Source organism: Euleptes europaea, chromosome 13 (assembly GCF_029931775.1).
Source record: "Euleptes europaea isolate rEulEur1 chromosome 13, rEulEur1.hap1, whole genome shotgun sequence".
Taxonomy (NCBI): domain Eukaryota; kingdom Metazoa; phylum Chordata; class Lepidosauria; order Squamata; family Sphaerodactylidae; genus Euleptes; species Euleptes europaea.
The window spans coordinates 42,445,081-42,465,077 of record NC_079324.1 but is presented as its reverse complement, the minus strand read 5'-3'; the positions used below and the strand labels follow the sequence as shown (position 1 = coordinate 42,465,077).

Sequence of the window (19,997 nt, the reverse complement as noted above, 5' to 3'; positions counted from 1 at the left end):
CAGGCCAAAAATGTTTCATTTGCTTGTCATCTGTGAGCTGTGTGTCTAAAGATACAGGATTAAGGCCAGGAGGGAAAAACGACAGCCCATCTAGCTACTGGCAAGGCCCAGTGTTATGTTGTGAGCCTGCAGGAGCACAGAAAAGGCACCAGATGGGGTGCGTGTCAGCTTCCTGAGAATCTCTGCTTTGTCATCTTTGTTGTCAAGGGAGGGAAGAGTCTTGCCCTTTCGGATGAAAGTGTGTAGGCAATGCTTGGTAAAATGGCAAAGTTGCTGAATAATCATTTCCGGTGGTTGGTTGATTTCCGAGCAGTGGCAAGTTGTGTCTCTCTCCCCGCAAAACCGGAATATCTTATGGAATAAGTAATGCTTGTGGGATAAATTATGACAATACCAGCAATTCTGCAAATTATTACCTATCATTTGCTCATGTTGCAGAATTTGTCTTGTCTTTCCTTGATCTTAGAATGCAGGTTGCCTGGCCAGAGAATTGTTATATATTTCACAAATATTTTTTTCTTGCTTCCAGTCATTTTTTGCACCCCTCTGCAGGATGTCTCCATTACCTGGGCAACCAATGTAACAATCCCCCGACCACCATCAATCCAGTTTGTAGTTGACTATGTGGGGCAGAATTTGGATATTGATATAGTGTGGTCCAGATATCTATGTGTGCCTCACACAATGGTGGTGGGTGGTGGACCTGCCAGCACAACTAACAGGATGAACCCCATTGTTTGGAAAGTAAGGATGCATTCCCCATCCTTTTTGGAGTGGGGGCATTAGGGAGGGCTTCATTTCCCTTCCATGATGTTGTCCCATAGTTGAATCTCATGAGCTAAATGGTGCAGCAGCATCATCACATTCAGTACATGGTCACTGATTGGCTGGGATCATAAAAGGAAGAAGTCTTTTGCAAGTTAAAAAGGAAAAAAAAAGATCTCCAAGGCAGTAGCAGCCGCAGTTTGGAGGAGACTTGGGGGGGGGGGGGTTTTGCAAAAAAAAAAAAAGAACAAAAACGCCCCAAACAAAGCAAAACAGCAACTTTTGCAGGAAAATATGAAATATGCAAAATATTTAGACCAGCACTCCTTGAAACTTGATTCCAGACTGTCCTGCCTTTTAAACGTTGGGGGCCCAGCATTGTGTATTCGGCTGTGCTGAGAACTGCCTCCCCCTCTCCATTGGGGAAGCACAGTGGTACCACACTGCCCTTGCAAGTCTGCGGCTCGAGCAGCAGAAACCGTTTTCCCACTGAAACGATAACAAGGGCTGTGTTTACAGAGGCCCACTGGGCAGGGACTTCTTTCCCGAGAATAGAGACTCCTTCTGTGAAAGTGGAGCTGGCTACGGGCGCTGACTGAATGGGCCTGTGTATGTGCATTTCCTGGCACTTGCAGCCAGTCGGAGGTTTTGTATAAACAGGGGCAGTGAGAGCTCCCCCCTTGGCCTCTGTTTGCAAGAAGGCAGCTCTCTCTTCTGGAGCTGCAGGTAGGGCAGGAGGCCTGCCTTGTACAGTGCGGGTTTGGACAGCTTCACTCAGGGAGCCTTGCAGAGACATGCAGTTCCCCATTCATCCCTACAAGCTCCCACCCACCCCCAAAAATACCTTAGCATAAGGATGGAAGAATAGCCCCAGATGGATCAGGCCTTCTAATGCAGGACAATAGCAGCCACTCAGCAGGGTTGCCAACTCTGGATTTAGAACTACCGGGGGATTTGAAAGTGGAGCCTGGGAAAGTGAGGTTTAGGGAGGGCAGGGCCCTTGGTAGGGTATAATGCCATACAGTCCATCCTCCAAAGCAGCCATTTTCTCCAGGAGAAGCGGAATAAATAAATACGTGATTTATGTACTGTTGTAATTCAGTTGTAATTCCAGGAAAGCTCCAGCCCCCACCTGGAGGATGACAACCCTAGCAGCCAGTGGGGGGTTCTGGGAAGCTGAGGAGCAGGCTGGGAAGATGATGTGAAAGATCTCTGCCTGAGACCCTGGAGAGCCTCTGCCAGTCTGAGTAGACAATACTGACTTTGATGGACCAAAGGGGGTCTGATTCAGTAGAAGGCAGCTTCATGTGTTCATGTGATGGATGTCCGCTGTTGCCCTGTCTCTAAATATCTTATACTCAGGAATAGCCTGCAGGTTTCATTTAACTATCCTGGCATCAATAGACCTCACCTATGTGCATTAGTGTCATCTAATTTTTAAAACCGTCAAAGCAAGTGGCTGTCACATTTTATGCCACCCACATTTTCATATTCCCCCCCATCAGTAAACATTGGCAATGACTGACTGTCCCCGTTCAGATGTCACATGAAATTGTAGTTTAATTAAAATAGACTACGATTAATGGGACTGCCTAAACGCAGGCCACTCTATTAGCTGTGGTTATTTAGGGCCCATCAAACCAGGATCTGAAACCATGGTTAGTAGTTGGTTTATTGACCACAGATAATCTTAGCTATGGTTTCACTGGATGTATGAATGTGGAGATCCATGCTTAATCTTGGATTATTTCCCAGGGCTGCCCTTACTGCAGTGTATGATGGGATAGGATTGCCAGTATCCAGATGGTGGCTGGCGATCTCCTGGAATTACAACTGGTCTACAGGTTAAAGGGATCAGTTCCCCTGGATAAAATGGCTGCTTTAGAAGATGAACACTGTGACATATCCCACTGAGGTCCCTCCCCAAACTGTGCTCCCCTCTCCCCCCAAGTGCCCTGAGGCTGCAGCAGGAGGAGGGAGACAAGAAAGCCAAGCTGTGTGGACAGAAATCCTGCCCGCCATGACAATGGTCATCTGGATCCAAGCCACAAACTCTCAGTCTAATAACCTAATTCACAGGGTTATTGTGTAGATAAAAATGGGGAAGAGAGAATAGTGTACATTATCCTAAGTTCCCGGGAAGAAGGGCAAGATCAAAATGTTCTAGATAGAGGGAGACAGATAGAGAACACATCTGCTCAGCATGCAGAAGTTTCCACATTCAGTCCTTGGCATCTCCACGGTAGCAGGGCTAGCTGGGGAAAAGGGCTGTACCTTAGACCTTGGAGAGAGGCAGGCAGGCAGAGTAGACAGTTCTGGGCTAGAGGGACTCAGGATGTGACAGTCTAAGGCAGCTTTCCGGTGTTTCCCTCCCTCTTCTACCCGCCTCCCTCCCCAAAGGGCCCTTCATGCAATTATCAAAGAGTTCTCTACTCTAGGACATCGCTGGCAAACCCCAGCCTGAGACATGAAAAAGCTAATTAACCCCGTTGCCAGTGTGTGCTCTCCTGTCTGTGTGCACACACTCCAAGACAGGCCTCGCCGCAAAGCCTCACTCGACTGCCAGAGGGGCTGTTATTTCATTGGAATGAAATGCTTTGGTCACGGGCTCCTTTGTTTTGCTTGGCGCACAGGCCTCGCCATATGTTCTTATTATTATCCAGCGGAGGGCCCGAGGTCTTGTGCAACTGCAGTGAAAAGAGGGGAGAGAATTCAAACTGGAGCTGCTGGGAGACCCTCTTCCCACTTCTTATATTTTTAAGTAACAAGCTAGTCCAGGGTTCAAAGCGTTCTCAGTACATTTATGACAGCAGCAGGGTTGCCAACCTCCAGGTACTAGCTGGCGATCTCCTGCTATTACAACTGATCTCCAGCCGATAGAAATCAGTTCACCTGGAGAAAATGGCCGCTTTGGCAATTGGCCTCTATGGCATTGAAGTCTCTCCCTTCCCCAAGCCCCGCCCTCCTTAGGCTCCACCCCAAAAACCTCCCGCTGGTGTCGAAGAGGAACCTGGCAACCCTAATGACAGCAGCAGGGATAAACTAGAAGATCCATTCTGTACGGTGACTTTTTAAAAAGGTTTCCACTGTCTTTGCGGCTGCTGAAATCAGCAGCTCCTGACAGAATGCCAAGGGAGGGGCTGAGCAAACGAATCACAAAATCACACAAGGTTGGAAGAGACCACAAGGGCCATCCAGTCCAACCCCCTGCCATGCAGGATCGCACAATCAAAGCACTCTCGACAGATGGCCATCCAACCTCTGCTTAAAGACCTCCAAAGACGGGGACTCCACCACCCTCCGAGGCAACGGATTCCACCGTCGAACTGCCCTCACTGTCAGAAAGTTCTTCCTAATGTTTAGGTGGAATCGTTTTTCTCCTAGTTTAAATCCATTACTCCGTGTCCTAGTCTCTGGAGCAACAGAGCAACAGAGAACAAGCAGGACCCAGAGTATCCTCAAAGGTGCATTTCAGGGCTTCTCCCTTCAAGACTGTCCGTGGCAGGCTTACAATGCCATCCTAAGTACAGTTATACTCTTCTAAGCCCATAGAAGCCAATGGGCTTAGGGTCAGTGTCAGGTTTACGATGCCATCCTAAGTACAGTTACACTCTTCTAAGCCCATAGAAGCCAATGGGCTTAAAAAGGTGTAAGTCTGTATAGGTCAGCACTGTAAATCATGCAGATACGTGTGCTCAGCTTATAGATACCAAAACATACGTCTCAGATTTTCGATGCCTCAAGGAAGTCCTTGAGAATTTGTACCAAGCATCTGGTCTTCAAGGATATATTGTCTCTGTACAGGGCATAGTTGGAGGTCTCGTGATCCAACTGAAGCTAGGCAGAACTGAGTTTGGTCAGTACATACATGGGAGACCTTCTGGGAATCCAAAGTACCATGGGAGAAAGGTGGAATATTGACAGCAACAGCAACCAGAGTAAGGGTAGAAAGTTGGTATATTATTTGTGTTAGCAACACAACAGACAGCAGAGCAAGAAAAACATATTCTATTTAGATTACTTGTAGCCTCTCTAGGATAGCTGCTTGAGGCAGAAAACAAATAAAAGATACATGGTGCATAAACACAACAGTTTTTAAGCAATTCAGCAAAACTTATCTCTTGCAATAAAACTGTCCCAATATAAACATTTAAAGCAGCAGCCTGTCAATAAAATCAAGAGTGCAAAACAGTCATAGACATAAAAGACGGCCATAAAAGCACCAGCAGTTAAGAAAATAGGTCAGAATCAATACATCTAAACACTCGCATAAAACACATCAAGCTTATATATGCTCATTATACCTAAGCATCTACAAATGTGCTTACAAACTTTATTTGCCATGAGTTTCCAAATAAACACCTGTTGAGAGCAATTCCTTAATCAGATACTGGAAACAGTATCCTAGAACATCCATTGACCTCAGTGGATTTAGAAGGGTGTAACTCGGCTTTGTGGGGCACACGCAGATAAAACTTTGTTGTAGCTGGCAAAAAAGATGGCAGGAAGAATCATAGAATCATAGAGTTGGAAGGGACCACCAGGGTCATCTAGTCCAACCTACTTCTCTATTTTAATAATGCTGGCAGATGAATTCTCCCTACTTCATCTAACTTAGATGAACTTAATTTTTTAATCATTTTGCTATTTTGTTAGTAGTTAGGCAAAGCAGTTAAGAGAGTTTAACTTGTGTATATATAAAAGATTTATGGTTACTAATGGAATATGTATCTATTGGTTAATTTTACATACCCTCTACTTTGACCTCAATTGTGTAGCATTTTGGCATCCCTTGATCCCACAATGAGTTTATTAATTTGCAATAATTTGAAGAACTGTTTCGACTATTAACATTTTTTCAAAATGTTCACTAATATTGTGTCTTGAAGTACATCTGGAATCATGAGTATTTCATGATGAGGATGGCAACCACAGGTGTTCAAGGAATTGTTCAGAATGGGTTTTTCCTGGAAACCTATTGCGTTTGTGGTTGGTAGTGAAAATGTATAGATGCTTGAGGGTGGAGAGCCAATGTGGTATAGTGGTTAAGAGTGGTGGTTTGGAGCAGTGCACTCTGATTTAGAGAACCGGGTTTGATTTCTCACTCCTCCACATGAGTGGCGGAGGCTAATCTGGTGAGCTGGATTTGTTTCCCCGCTCCTACACACAAAGCCAGCTGGGTGACGTTAGGCAAGTCACAGCTCTGTTAGAGTTCTCTCAGCCCCACCCACCTCACAGGGTGTCTGTTGTGGGGAGGGGAAGGGAAGGTGATTGTAAGCCAGCTTGAGTCTCCCTTAAGTAGTACAGAAAGTCGGCATATAAAAATGAACTCTTCTTCTTCTGGAATGCGTCCAAGGCAGTATATGCACTAAATATAAATCAGTTAGCAATGTTAATTTCCTATGCACATTTTGTTAGGGATATTTGCAGAATATATAAATATAGTTACCGTAACAGCTGCCTATAGATTCTTCTTCCGTGAATTAGTCTAATCTTAGCATTTAAACAGAGCCAACAGAGAGATGTTTTCTTCTCTCTTACAGCAGGCAGAACTGACTGATGTACAAGCACCTAAGAGCTAAAAATAACTCCCCCACCTTCCTCCCTCTCCAGGCCTGTTTCCACTTGGCCCCGGAGCTGAGCCGGTGTGCCTATGGCGGAGTTGTTCACAGCTCTTCTGCTTGCCTGTACCAACTCTGTGGCAAGGGGACAGGTTCCTGTAGAGGCAGAACCCTTTCTCTTTTCCTGCTAAGGAAATCTGTGTATGCAGTGGCTGAGGAAGTCATTCATTCTGTGCAGTGGGGGAGGGCATTGGAAGCTCCTTTTAATCCAGCAGGGATCTCTGTGACTTTTGCAACATCTTGCTCACCTCCACCACCCCCAGAGGAGAAGGGGAAGTGAGGAGATGGATTTCTGCCGGCTCTTCTTCTGGGCAGGAAGGAGCAAACAGAAGCCATATTACCCTTGGCTTTGGCAGACCTAAAAATGGCCCATCCAGCTGCAAGGCGCCTGTCAAAACAGCAGCTGTGGGCAAGCTGTGGCACAGTTTCGCAGCCTGAGCAGCTGCAGGGCCTTTGCAGCCTCCTTGCCAGTGACCAGAAGCTCATCTCAGTTGGTCACAGTGGTCCATTCCCATCTTGCCTTGTGCAAAACTCCCGAGTGGAGAGAGCTGTCTGAGCAAGTTCTCTTTCTGGCCCCAGCTTCATCTCCAGCTGTCTGGAAACAGTGCTGTGCATGTGTAAAGTGCCATCAAGTCGCAGCCGACTTATGGCAACCTCTTATGGGGTTTTCAAGGCAAGAGACTAACAGAGGTGGTTTGCCAGTGCCTTCCTCTGTATAGCAAACCTGGACTTCCTTGGTGGTCTCCCATCCAAATACTAACCAGGGGTGACCCTGTTTAGCTTCTGATATCTGACGAGATCAGGCTAGCCTGGGCCATCCAGGTCAGGGCGGGAACAGTGCTACCTGCTACTAAATGAAGGACAGACAGTACCCGATGCCTTTTGCAAATGTTTCAGTGTCACGTTTGCATGCACAGCCACACGTTTGGTATCTCTATGCTTTTGGGGATCTTCTGGCAAGTTAATCCAGGCATCCACTTGCTTTCCTGCTTCCTGACTCCTTCCACACTTGTATGAACACATGAAGGCGCCTTATATCAAGCCAAATCATTGGCCTATCAAGGTTAATATTGGGCTTTTCCACATGGGTTTTTTCAGTTGGTTCTGGCCCCCTACTACTGTTTACCTCCCGCTTTCCGCACACATTTTTGTGCTGTTAGTTCTCACTTTGGGGTTTTTTAATTTTATTTTTATTCCCCAGGTTTCTTCTGGTTCTTTTACCCTGATCTTTTTCTGGAAGCTGGTTTTCAGTTGGCTTTTTCCTCATGCATAATATTTCTGTCAGTTTTCATTGCCCCACCCACCTCGAGCCAACTTTTCAATTATTGGACTGTCACCATCGTCAAGGGTATGGTTAATATCTGCTGAAATCTCTGAAGCCACCTGAGCGCTTAGGTAGTTGAACCAGATTTCCAGCAATGAGGAGTAGGGGCTTCGCTTCTTTCTCCTCACCCCCACCCAGGCTGCCTTCACATTTGGTCTGCTTGAGTGTTTTATGAAACTCACCTGGCTGGCTAGTGTGAGAAGTGGACTTATAGGGTGCAATGAAGATTACAGATGCCTGCCTGTCTGTAAAAGGCAATTGCAAGTGGGCAAGCTCATGATCTGGAGAGGGGCTTTAACCCTCTAACCCCTGCTTGGTTTTGCTAATTGAAATCTCTCCACAGCTATCACTATGATACTGTTTACAAAGAAGATGTTTGGTCCTTCTAAAAACCCATTTTTTCCCTTTCTAGTGCAAATAACAGCCATCCAACCAGGACAGTGCACATCTGTCATTTACCTTTAACAGACACCTGGGGACCCCATGATTTTCATCACATCTGTTTCTCCCCTAGTCTGATTCAGCAAGCTTCTACAAATGTTCCCCATGCACATCAAAACAGGAATAAATTACACAAAATAGTCAAGAAGCAGAATGAATAATACAAATCAAGACTTCTCTCCCCTATACAGGCCTCAGACATCAGCTTTACTGAGTGCAGGATTTGTTTAGTATATACATAGGCCTGGTTTTGGCAACATAGCATGCCAGAGAACACTGAATCATTTAACTTCAGGCGAAGAGTCTTTCATTTAGATGCTGCCCACTTGGAATATCATCGTTCTTACATTAAAGCAAATACATTACATTATACGTTAAAGCAAATACGTTCTTACATTAATAGCATTTAGGACTTTGCATTCCATGTCCTTGTTTTCCCCTTTTGTTGGCTTCCCAACCTTGCCAGTCCCCATGGCATGGTGGTTCCAGCCCCACTCCTTTCCTGCAATTTAGCAGTTCGTAGTCCCCATACAGAATGCTGCGAAACTGTCCTGATGACATGTTGTTCTGGTTCCCTGTTGGACATGGGTAGTTGTTCACCTTTGAGGGACATTTGGGGTTTAAGTACTCTTTTTCCTTTTCTTTTTTTTAGTGTTGGTTGCTAGAATTGGTTATTCTTTGGGTTTGTGCCCCCTATAAGTTAAATATGGAGGAGTGAGGGAGAATGCCACTTACCCCTATGTACTGTGTAGGGATCAGTATGGTTGCCAAGTCCCTCTTCGCCACCAGCGGGAGGTTTTTGGGCCGGAACCTGAGGAGGTACTAGCTGGAGATCTCCTGCCATTACAACTGATCTCCAGCCAATAGAGATCAGTTCACCTGGAGAAAATGGCTGCTTTGGCTATTGGACTCTGTGGCATTTTAGTCTCTCCCCTCCTTAACATCAGCAACAATTTTGGACTCTATGGCATTGAAGTCCCTCCCCTCCCCAAACCCTGCCCTCCTTAGGCTCCGCCCCAAAAACCTCCCTCCGGTGGGGAAGAGGGACCTGGTAAACCTACTCTGTAGTCTGGTGATTAGTTGTAATACCAGGAGATCTCCAGGCTTCATCTGCTGTATGGCAACCCTAGCCAACAGACATGATGGAGTTATGCTGGACATGATGGAGTGAGCCTTCATATATTGCCTCCTCTACCAGCACTTCCAACAGATTAAGGCATTGCCATGATGGGTCTTGAAAGTTACAGTAAATTCAGAAGTGAATCCCACTTCAAAAAGTTTGAGAACTGCTGGGTTAATAAGCATATAGAAATGTTTGTTGTGATGTTTTACCATCAGGGTAGCAAGAATGGGTTCTGTAATATACTCTCTGTGAAAAGTCTGTTGGGGAGGGTACACAACAGCATTCCTGTTTCCCCCCCCCCCCCATGAAATACTGGAGTATAAAAATCACATTCTGTAAGTTTTTATGGAAACCTCCATCTGCTTCAGAGCTGTTTTTGCAATCCAAAATGGCTGATTTCCTACAAGCCAGACTAACTGCAGGGCAAAATGTTGGGGGATGGGTGCTGCTGTTTCTTATTTCTGCCCAATCTTTTGGCTTTTAACTTCTTTCCTGACACAAGGGAGTGACGGCCAAGGCCTGTCCGCAAGGCAAGCCCATTTAGACTGCGAAGCAGGGACCAGTGCTCCTGCGAGGAGGGGAAAGCGAGAGGCCCACAGGAAGTGGCACAGCTTTCTCACAGCCGCCTGCTCGGCGTGATTTATTTGGCAGTGAGTCAGCCAGAACCAGATGTCTGAGTGTGGAGCAGCTACAGGAAGGACTGGATCCCTGAGGAATCCCTCTGCACAGAAGCCCTCCTGTTCAGGGCCTTCTCACCCCCTGGGCTGCCAAAGCTCATGGCCCAGGCCAGGTGCCTCCACAGTGCATTTTGTGGCAACCGAGGGCCAAGCTAAGCATTAAGCTTTTGATTCCCCACATTGGATTTCCCAATATTTTTTAACTGTAGTGGGGAGGGGTAGCTGTAGGGTTGCCAACCTCCAGGTAGTAGCTGGAGATCTCCCGCTGTTACAACTGATCTCCAGCTACTGATCTCCAGCTACTGGAAAAAATGGCCACCTTGGTAATTGGACTCTATGGCATTGAAGTCCTTCCCCTCCTCAAACCCCCACCCTCCTCAGGCTCCACCCCAAAAACCTCCCGCCAATGGCGAAGAGGGACCTGGCAACCCTAGGGAGCTGACTTCTTTTGAGCAGCAGGGTGAAGGGGTATTTAACCCTTTTCTCAGTCCAAATCCCCTCCTCCAATTGCTGTTTGCCTCATAATAGAAAATATAGATTTCACCACCACCACCAGGGGCACACATCTGCCAAGGCATGGAGTTTTGATCAGTAAAAGAGTGCCTAGAAAGGGTTTAAACAACCACTCACTTGGTTAAATGCTCTGAAGAAGTTAGTTGGCTCATCAAGTGTCATTTCAGTTACAATCGATATCTGCATTGTGAGATTCAGTCACGTAGCTGCAGTTGGCCTTTATAACTGATTTTGCTGCAGGCTGGGAAGTCATGTTGGAAGCCTCCTGGCGCACTTGAAGCTCAAAGGACTGTTGGGCTATTTTTTAAAGTAGAGTTAGAGAAGTCTGGAAGGTGTTGGAGCGCCTTCCCTCTGAGGAAGGGCTAAAGCATTTGGGGTTTATGAGTTCTGGAAAAGGATGACTCGGTGTCAAGTTTGTAAAATTATGAGTGGTATGGTAAATTTTTCTCCACTGCAAATATGAAGATTATGGTCCCCTGCAAAGAAGATAATGACTAGTAGATTCTGAACAGAGAAAATAAAGTACTTGAAGAAGAGTTGGTTTTTATATGCCAACTTTCTCTACCACTTAAGGAAGAATCAAACTGGCTTACAATCACCTTCCCCTCCCCACAACCGACACCCTGTGAGGTAGGTGGGGCTGAGAGAGCTCTAAGGGAGCTGTGACTAGCCCAAGGTCATCCAACCCGGTTCACCAGATTAGAGTCCGCCGCTCATATGGAGCAAAGATTTTAAGTCAGAAATTTAAGAAAGTGTTTGGTTGGTGATTGAACTTTATTTCCCTACTTTGTGTAAGATGTAGGATTTCCAACAGGCCTGGAGAAAAATGTCCTGTCCCATTAATAGGGGCTTAATGTGTGGAAATAGGCGGCCAAAGCTTTTTGTGGCATGGAGGTAAAAAAACAACACCTAGTAAATAACATCCCATTAAGCCTCTATTAAAGGGACAGGACACTTTTTCTACAGGCAGTCAGCAATCCTAGATGTGAAGCAGTTGTTGTAGTTTTTAATTGCATCTGCCCATGGTTTAGCACTCTGCATGTGTTCAAAATTATTTTGTCCTTACATTTTTTAAGTTAAAAGGCCCTCTGCACATGGGCAGTGGCATGACCTGAGATGCTAGGGCTTTGAAAACAAAATATTGCTGCCCTGAGTTCATGACCAGTGTATTTCCAAAACATGTGTCAGATTACTAAGGTCATCCATTGCTAGACTGGTGCCAAACAGCAAGGAAGGCCGCTCTAGTTCTTCCTTCCTCCTGTATACAGGCAGCCATTTTGCCTCCTGAAGAATGGTAAGACTTTCCTTGCTAGCCAGATAAGACAGATGACCAAGTTATCTCAGAGTAGTTTGCTCAGGGGCAGGGCTGTGGCTCAGTGGTAGAACATCTGCTTGGCATGCAGAAGGTCCCAGGTTCAATCCTTGGCATCTCCCATTAAAATAATGAAGTAGTAGGTGATGTGATAGAATTCTGCCTGAGACCCTGGAGAGCTGCTGCCAGTCTGAGTAGACTTTGAAGGACCAATGGTCTGATTCAGTATAAGACAGTTTCGTGTGTTCATCTGTATGGAGGAATGTACCTCTGGGAGCACTGGAAAGTTACTTTACCCATGTCTGTGCTATAAAATGAGACATCTATTCCTTGTTCCCATGAAAACTGTAGTTCTCTGAGGGCAGAATTGCATATTGAGATGCAGTTATGGGGTCCCAACCCTGTATTTGCCTTGCAGTGCTAATGTGGGAGAATCTCCCATGCAAAAATATGTGTGTGCACGCCATCAAGGCACAGCTGACTTATGGTAAGAGACATTCAGAGGTGGTTTGCCTCTGCATCACAACCCTGGTATTCCTTGGAGGTCACCCATCCAAATATATCCAGGGCCAACCCTGCTTAGCTTCTGAGATCTGACGAGATCAGGCTAGCTGCTTTTTAAAAAAATCTCTCCCCCCCCCCAAGTTGGGGGAAAACGGCTGGGAAAAGGAGCCATCTGCAGGGAACTGGCAATCTGGAGACTATAAAGTCTTCTACCGCCCTGCCTGATTATTCTTTCCTAAAAAGGCTGCCCCACCCTATTTCCACCCCTGTGTTCACATTAACCAGCAGATAGGTTGTTCTGCCTTAATGGAGGGGCTGGGGATAGCTAGAAGCCTCAGTACCTTCTCCAAACTACAGTTCCCATGATTCTTTGAGGGAAACCATGACAAGCTAAAAGGGTTATAAATTTGTAGTGTACCTAGTTTTATAGTGTAGGTATTCCTAAAAGATCCACTGTCCACTATAACATGCTGACTGGGTCCCTGACTCTCTCCTGCCTGCCTTGTTCTCGGGCTCTTCATCTCTTACTCAGCCCTTCTCTTGCCCCCCGTTTCCTATCTCCCCCACGTCAGCTACATTTTCAGACTTTGCCTTCTGCTCTCACAATCACTCCAGGCTCTCCTCCCCATCCAGACTGTCTGGATCCCAGCCAAGAAAGTCAAAACCAGGAGCTCTTGGGATGATCTCACAGCTAGTAAGGTCAGGGCTCCCTCTACTGTCAAAAGAAGTGATCTACTGGAGTTTGCTGGGGGGGGGGTCCTCATCTTGAGTTTAATGTGGTCTGTTGTCAGAATCCAAATCCCAGTGGGTTAGCCACAATAGACAGTTGTTGGTGCGGGGAGGAGGGCATCTTGTGGCATCTTAAAACCCATAAAAGGATCTACTTCAATAAATCTGTTAGTATGTAAGATGCCCCAAGATTCCTTTTTGTTATTGGAATGATCACTAGTATGAGCCAGAACAGAAGAAAACAGCCTCAAACCCCCATTCTCTGGCTGTGACTGGTGTCATATTTAGTACACGCTTCCCACAATCCCAGTAATATTAAATCAGTTTTGAGTCACATTTTGCTGCCTCCTGCCACCCACTTCCCCTCCCCTGAGATCTAAAGGCACTTTGAAAGAGGGGTTGGCTTGCAGTGTACACACTCATCCTAATTTTACTCCTCATCAAATAGGTGTAGCAGGTTTTTGACCAGATGTGATAGTGAGATAAAAGAAATGTGTATGGAACACTCTGGGAAGTGATGCTTACCATAAGTCAATTTCTCCTCTCTTAAAAAATGATTGTATGTTCTGTTACTGATACAAGATCCAGGGAGCTATGGCAAGGAAGAATTGCTTCAGGTGTAAAAGAGAAGGGAGGTTTTTCTAAATTGGAGAATTTCTCTCTCTTCCCACCCCGGAATGGCATTGATGTTGATGGCACGTGGACTAGTCATTTCCATAGGCGTTTGCAAGACCTGTTTGCAGAACATCAGTATATCTATGTGATTTGAGGAACACATTCTAGCAAGAAAGGAGAATACACAGACCAGCTGTATTTGGAATATTTTGTACCATTCTGGTCATACCATCTCAAAAAGGATATTGTTGATCAGTAGGGAAGGGCTACCAAAATTATCCAGGGACTGGACCACCTTCTGTATCAGGAAAGACTAAAACACATGGGGCTTTTTAGATTAGTGGAAAGGGGAGAACTAAGGGCCAAACTATACTTGATGCTGAGGAATTATGAGCAGATCCCAAACCATGTGTTTTAGCTACAAAGGGTAGCCACGGGTCCCCTGATCTGAGCTGGGGTTGTGTCTATTATGTTCCCCCTGAGGCTTAATACAGTCCAAAAAGGAGGGAGGGCATTTCCAGTTGGGGAAATGGCATCTTGGGGCAAGATGAAAGTAATTTAATTATCTTACTTTCTTGAGGGGGGTGGGTCAAAGGAGATGAGAGGTGTATCACTTGGGCCAGTTCTTTTACAGTACTCTATTCTCACCTGTACCAGCTTACTTTCATCCCTGTTGTGGGAAGAAGTATACCCCTTCCCTTCTCCATTGTTTTCGCCCCTATCTAGATCGGTCCTCTCCTGGCTTTCCTTTTGCAATATGTGGTTTAGCCATAAGGTGGGACAGAGAGTGGACAGAGAGATGATAATTGTCCCTCCATTATAACAACAGGCCTTAGTGTCATACAATGAAAATGACTTGCACTACAGTCAGAACAGATGGGGGGGGGGGGAATAGTACTTCTTCACACAATGTGCAATTAATTTATAGAATTGACTGCCACAAGGCATGGTGTAGGCTACTGGGGTAAGGAACTTTAAGAAAGGATTAGACACATTTATGGAAGAGGATCAGTAGATCTGCAGCTATTAGTAACAAAAAGGGATCTTCATGTTCAGAGGCAGTGTAATTCTGAGTACCAGATGCTTGGTCAAACAAGAAGGGCGGGACATATGCCTTCCTGTCCTATGTCATGAGCTTCCTGGAAGCATTTGGCCGGCTACCAATAGAAAAAGAACATTGACTCTTCATCTGACCCACCAGGGCTGCTCTTAAGCAACAGAAGTGGAGAATGGTGACTCAGGGCACATGGCAGTTATGATCCAATCGGAATCACAACAATAAATGTAGCCCTTTTTGTGTCTTGCAGTGGCTCACCATGACTTGGAGAACACCATGAACTGCAGCTTCATTGAACCCCCATCTGTGGTGGAGCAGCCATCGCCTTCATGGTCTTCTCAGGGCTCTTTCTCTTCCTTCGACACCACCGATGAAGGACCAGTATACTGTGTGCCGCATGAAGGTGAGTGATCACTGACCCTGGACTAGGTGAACCTTACAGAGTTCCAGTCTGGACTTTTCTTTCCTCAAGGGCACAACCAAACTGCAAACTATCATTAACAGCCTTGTTCAGGTCTTACAAACTGAGGGCTGCAGCTTCCTTTATAGCGTCAATCCATCTCATGTTGAGTCTTCCTCTTTTCCTGCTGCCTTCAACTTTTCCTAGCATTATTGTCTTTTCAAGTGACTCTTGTCTTCTCATAATGTGACCAAAACACAATAGCCTCATTTCAGTCATTTTAGCTTCTAGGGACAGTTCAGGCTTAATTTGATCTAGAACCACAGATTTGTCTTTTTGGTGGTCCATGGTATCCATAAAACTCCTCCAACGCTACATTTCAAGGGAATGTACTTTCTTCTTACCAGCTTTCATTGTCCAACTTTCACGGCCATACATAGTAATGGGGAACGTTATGGCATGAATTAATTTGATCTTGGTCGCCAGACACATATCTTTACACTGAAGAATCTTTTCTAGCTCCTTCATGGCTGCCCTTCCCAGCCTTAATCTCCTTCTGATTTCTTGGTAGCTGTCTCCCTTTTGGTTAATGATGGAACCAAGGAACAGAAAATCTTGAACAATTTTAATTTCTTCATCATCAGCCTTAAAGTTGCTCAATTCCCCAGTAGTCATTATTTTTATCTTCTTGATGTTCACCTGTAGTCCTGCTTTGGCACTTTCTGCTTTAACCTTCATCAGTAGTCGTTTCAAGTCTTCACTGTTTTCAGCCAGTAGTGTGATGTCACCTGCATATATCAGATTGTTAATGTTCCTTCCACCAGTCCTTCCTCTAGGAAAAGCAATGCTGCCGTTGTTGTTTAAAGTTTCCTTTGCTGTTCTCTCCATCATCTTTTTGTAAACTCAAAGCTAGAGTTGTCAGGAACTGGTTAGATGCACCGGTGGTTGCTGTCTTGGAAACCAGAGTTTCCATTTTGCAGTCTGATTGCAGCCATGTGGTAAATTGCTGTCCCCGGCAGTTGAGCTCAGAAGTGCTTACGTCTCCTCTTCTCTCATTTTGGCAGTCATTACAGGGCAAAGGAATGTTTGGCATAAGCCCAACTCCACCGCAAACCTTCTGTAGCAAATAACTGGCCTTCACAAAATAGCCCTGTAATGACTAAAGAATTCTAAGGCCACACATGCACGACTTTTAAAGTGTGGTTAGGGGTGGGAGCCATCCCATAATTACAATGCACTGAGTTTCCCACCAGTGAAAGTTAACTCCTGTAATTCCAGTGTATTGTTTGTACAAGTGGAAGCAAATGAAAAGGAAAGCAACCCCCCCACCTAACTTTATGCAAACTGGTGTGGCACCTTGCAGTTCTGCCATCTTTCATTCTGTCCAGTTGGGGATCAGCAGCATGAGGTCCTTGGACCAAATTTGGCCGTCTCCAGACTATACACCCCTAGTTAGTCTAGAACTCTTTAATCTCAGCTCACTGGCCTTTAGGGAAACTAATTACTAACCAGGGGTGTATAGTTGCATACCACAGGATATGGTGTCTGTGGTGCTGAGAACTTAGTTTTTTTAAACAAAAGCCATCTGTTCACACATGCAAGCAATATCTGCATGCTTTGTGACTAATTGTTCCTCCCATGTGACAATTTTCATTTCTTGTTGTTAATTATAGTTCTGTGCCATCCTTGTACATGGCACTTTGCAGAGTAGCATAAACACACACAAAGACAAATCCCCATCCCAAGGACCTTACAGCCCAAAGTGGATATGTGACCCAACAACAGGAAGAGAAGAATGGAAGAGAACAAGCCTTGGGACTATTACTGATAGCATGACATATTAAATAAATAAATAAACAAGGGATGAATGTGAGCAAATGCAATTGCATGTACTTAAACTAGTGATGAGAATATGATTATTCCCTTGAACGTACATCTCTCTTGCCCCTTACATAAGGGCAGTTCACGTCACCACAGTTTGCATGGTATAGCCTACATTCATTAACTTTGCTTCAATGGATTACATCATATACCTAGATAATGTCAATGAAGTGTTTTGAACTCTCTGATGAGCTGTATCATTATTCATGATGCAAATAATATCAAGAAGATCCCTGTGGGTTGTTAAGCCCCCAAAACGACATCCAGCCAAACAGAATGCAAGAGCCCATAATCTGTTCAGAGGTCCTGTTGGGCTTCTGATGCAGGCTGGGACCCTTGATCCCTCTGTCAATAGAGTCAGGTGGGCCTAAGAGCTCATCTTACTCTGGGCAGGGGAGAGAGGTGTCTACAGTCCGTCTCTAGTGCTCAGCTTTATGGTATTAGGGGTGCTGAAATGCCATCCTGCTCTTACAACATAATAAGCCTGCCTCCTTTCCCTCCCCAGAGAGTATGAGCGACAGCAAAGACAAAGTCTCAACCCCTTGCAACCTAGCGGAGAAGATGGCGCCAACAATCAGCGAAGAGGAAGCCGGGGAGTACACCGTCTTAAAAGAGAGCAGCTCCCTCCAAGCAGACAGCAGCGAAATGCCCTTGCTCAAATCCTCTGACAGCGAGCGCTCATCTTGTGGCTCTGGCTCAGCCAGTGGAGCTCTCTATGCCAGGATTGCCCGCCTCTCCAAGCAGTCCAAAGACGAAGATGAAAACGCCATGGGAAACAAGAGTCCCAAGCCGCCATCCCCAGAGAGAGCCAAGCCTCCTCCTCCGGACCCCTCGACAAAGCCCAAAGTCTCATGGATCCACAGCAAGTACAACTCCAACCAGTCCAACTCCTTACCTGCCATTGGGATGCCTGATCCATTGGAACAGAAGCAGGGTCTGGCCAAGAGGAAAAGGAGCCCCAGTGAGACATCAGCAGGGGTTCACAGCAAGCCAGATGAAAAGGCCCCTGCAAGAAGCAAAGAGAAGGCCCCAAAACATCCAAAAGAGTTGTGCTCCCCCGAAGGCAAAGCCATCCCTGCCTCTGGGGATCCACAGTCACCATCCAAATCCAAGCAGCGGCACAAGGCCAGCACAGAGCAAATGGAGAATATCAACGGGGCCATTCAGAATGTGATCAAAAAGATAGGGAGCCATCCCCTAGACCGGAAGGGAGGGGATGTCCCCAAGAGCCCTAACCACAGCAAAGCTCGCTCTGAAGTCATCCACCCTCACTTGTCTTCAGAAGCGGCAACGCTGCTGGCTGCGCAGCTGAAGGAAAAGACTCAGAGCCTTAACAGGGGCGACAGCGGTGCAAGGCAGAATGGGGTGAGCCCCCTGCCAGCTCAGAGGGAGAAACCCACTCCTCCGCAAAAGGCAAAGCGCTCTGTGGCCACCGGCAGCCAGAAGTCCAGCAAGCCCGCGCTGCCGACTTCACCCAACCTGCAGAAATTAATCAATCCCATTTCGGAGGCCCCACCCAGCGACCCCAAAAAGGTGGAGAAGCATAGCTCCAGCAGCAGCCAAGAGCCAGTGCCTACCAGCGACCCTGTGGTCAAGAAAACTCCCATTAAAAAGCCACCCAGGAAGAAGAGCAGAGAAGCTATCTCGAACCAGCCCAAAACAACCACACCACCGCAGACTGTCCAATAAAGGAAGGCCATCTTCTGTGGCCTACTAAAGACGCCCACAGAAGAAGAAAAAGTGGTCAGTGGAAACAGGGAGGCCGGGCAGAATCTGTCTTGGGGAAAACAAGTCTCCAGAGAATGCCATGTCTCCCACCGAGAGATGTGGACCCCAATGCCATTGGGAGGCCCTCTCCCCCAGCAGCGGGCCCAAAGCACTTCTGATTTCATTCCCCCTTTGTTGAGCGGGGAAAGGATTTTGTGGGCAAGCGCTGGCGCCAGGGGTGAGGCGGGGAGTGGGGAGGGAAAGAGGGCTTAGCAGGGCAGGCTGGGTCATATTTGTAACAGTATTATAACTGCATACACATGCTTCTCTCCCTAAGATTGCCGGAGTTGTTATAATCTGCAGTATGGATTAGTTGGCTTTCTGTAACTCTAGTCAGGTCTGGGAACTGCCACAGCGAAAGGCTGAAGTGAAAGCTCCACGGGGTTTGAGGCGGGAGACCTTTCCTCCGTTGCTGGCGACGTGTGTAGGCCTCGTGCTGGGCTTCGGGTGTTGGCCGAGTATGGCAGTCCAGACCTGGTTGGACACGGGTGCCCCGTGGCCTCCCCCAATGATGATTCAGGCACCGTCCTCCCGTGCAGCCGTGCTGCCTCAAGCTGCCTTCGACGGATGCCCCTTTTGGCAGCAACAGCAAGGCCGCCTTGAAGGCAGTTTGGTACGCAAGTCTAGCATCTCCATCAGAAGCTTCATCAATTAAAAAAATGTATTTTTGACTCTTAGTGACTGTTCTCTGTGGCTCTGCTTGTTGCTTGCTGACTCTCCCCGCCCCACTCACCCTAGAGCTGGAAGGCCCTCAAAGAGAGGTGCTGCATTTTGCTACAGGAAATTATAATCTACTTGTCTGTCTTCCGTTCAAAACTTCCCTAAAGATTCTTGAAATGGGAATCTTCCTATCAAGATTATCTTGCTGGTCCCTAAGGAAACAGCCCTTCCTTGTCAATACTCATGGCTTTTACACCCACCCGCCTATCTCTGTAGAGACATTGGGTCTGGCCCAGTGTGTTCTGTTGCCTGAGGCAGAAACTCCAGATGGCACCCTGGTACTTTACACTTCATTATTTATGAAGCACTTTCGATGTACACAAGTGCTTTCCAGTATGCTAAAAAAAAAGTCCCTCTTATTTTTGAAGGAAGGCAAGGCAGCAGGAGGGAGGGGGGAGGGGGGGAAAACCAAGGCAAAGGGCATAAGAATATGAGCCAATATGGTTACAGATACTTAGGCTAATGCTCGAATTACACAGTATATTTTCCTCTGTGATCATTCTCAAAGATGATTTTTTTCTTTTTTAAATGCAGTCACTGAGGTGGCT

At 46.4% G+C, this 19,997-nt stretch overlaps 1 protein-coding gene across 1 annotated transcript in view; it reads left to right on the top strand.

Moving 5' to 3' along the window:
• SCARF2 (scavenger receptor class F member 2) overlaps positions 1-18,651 on the top strand; it is a 56,884-nt gene extending 38,233 nt beyond the window's left edge. The window contains exons 10-11 of the mRNA XM_056859817.1: positions 14,932-15,084; positions 17,468-18,651. Of these exons, the coding sequence (XP_056715795.1) occupies positions 14,932-15,084; positions 17,468-18,651 (1,337 nt within the window). The remainder of the gene's footprint in view (positions 1-14,931; positions 15,085-17,467) is intronic.
• Positions 18,652-19,997: the final 1,346 nt, after the last annotated feature.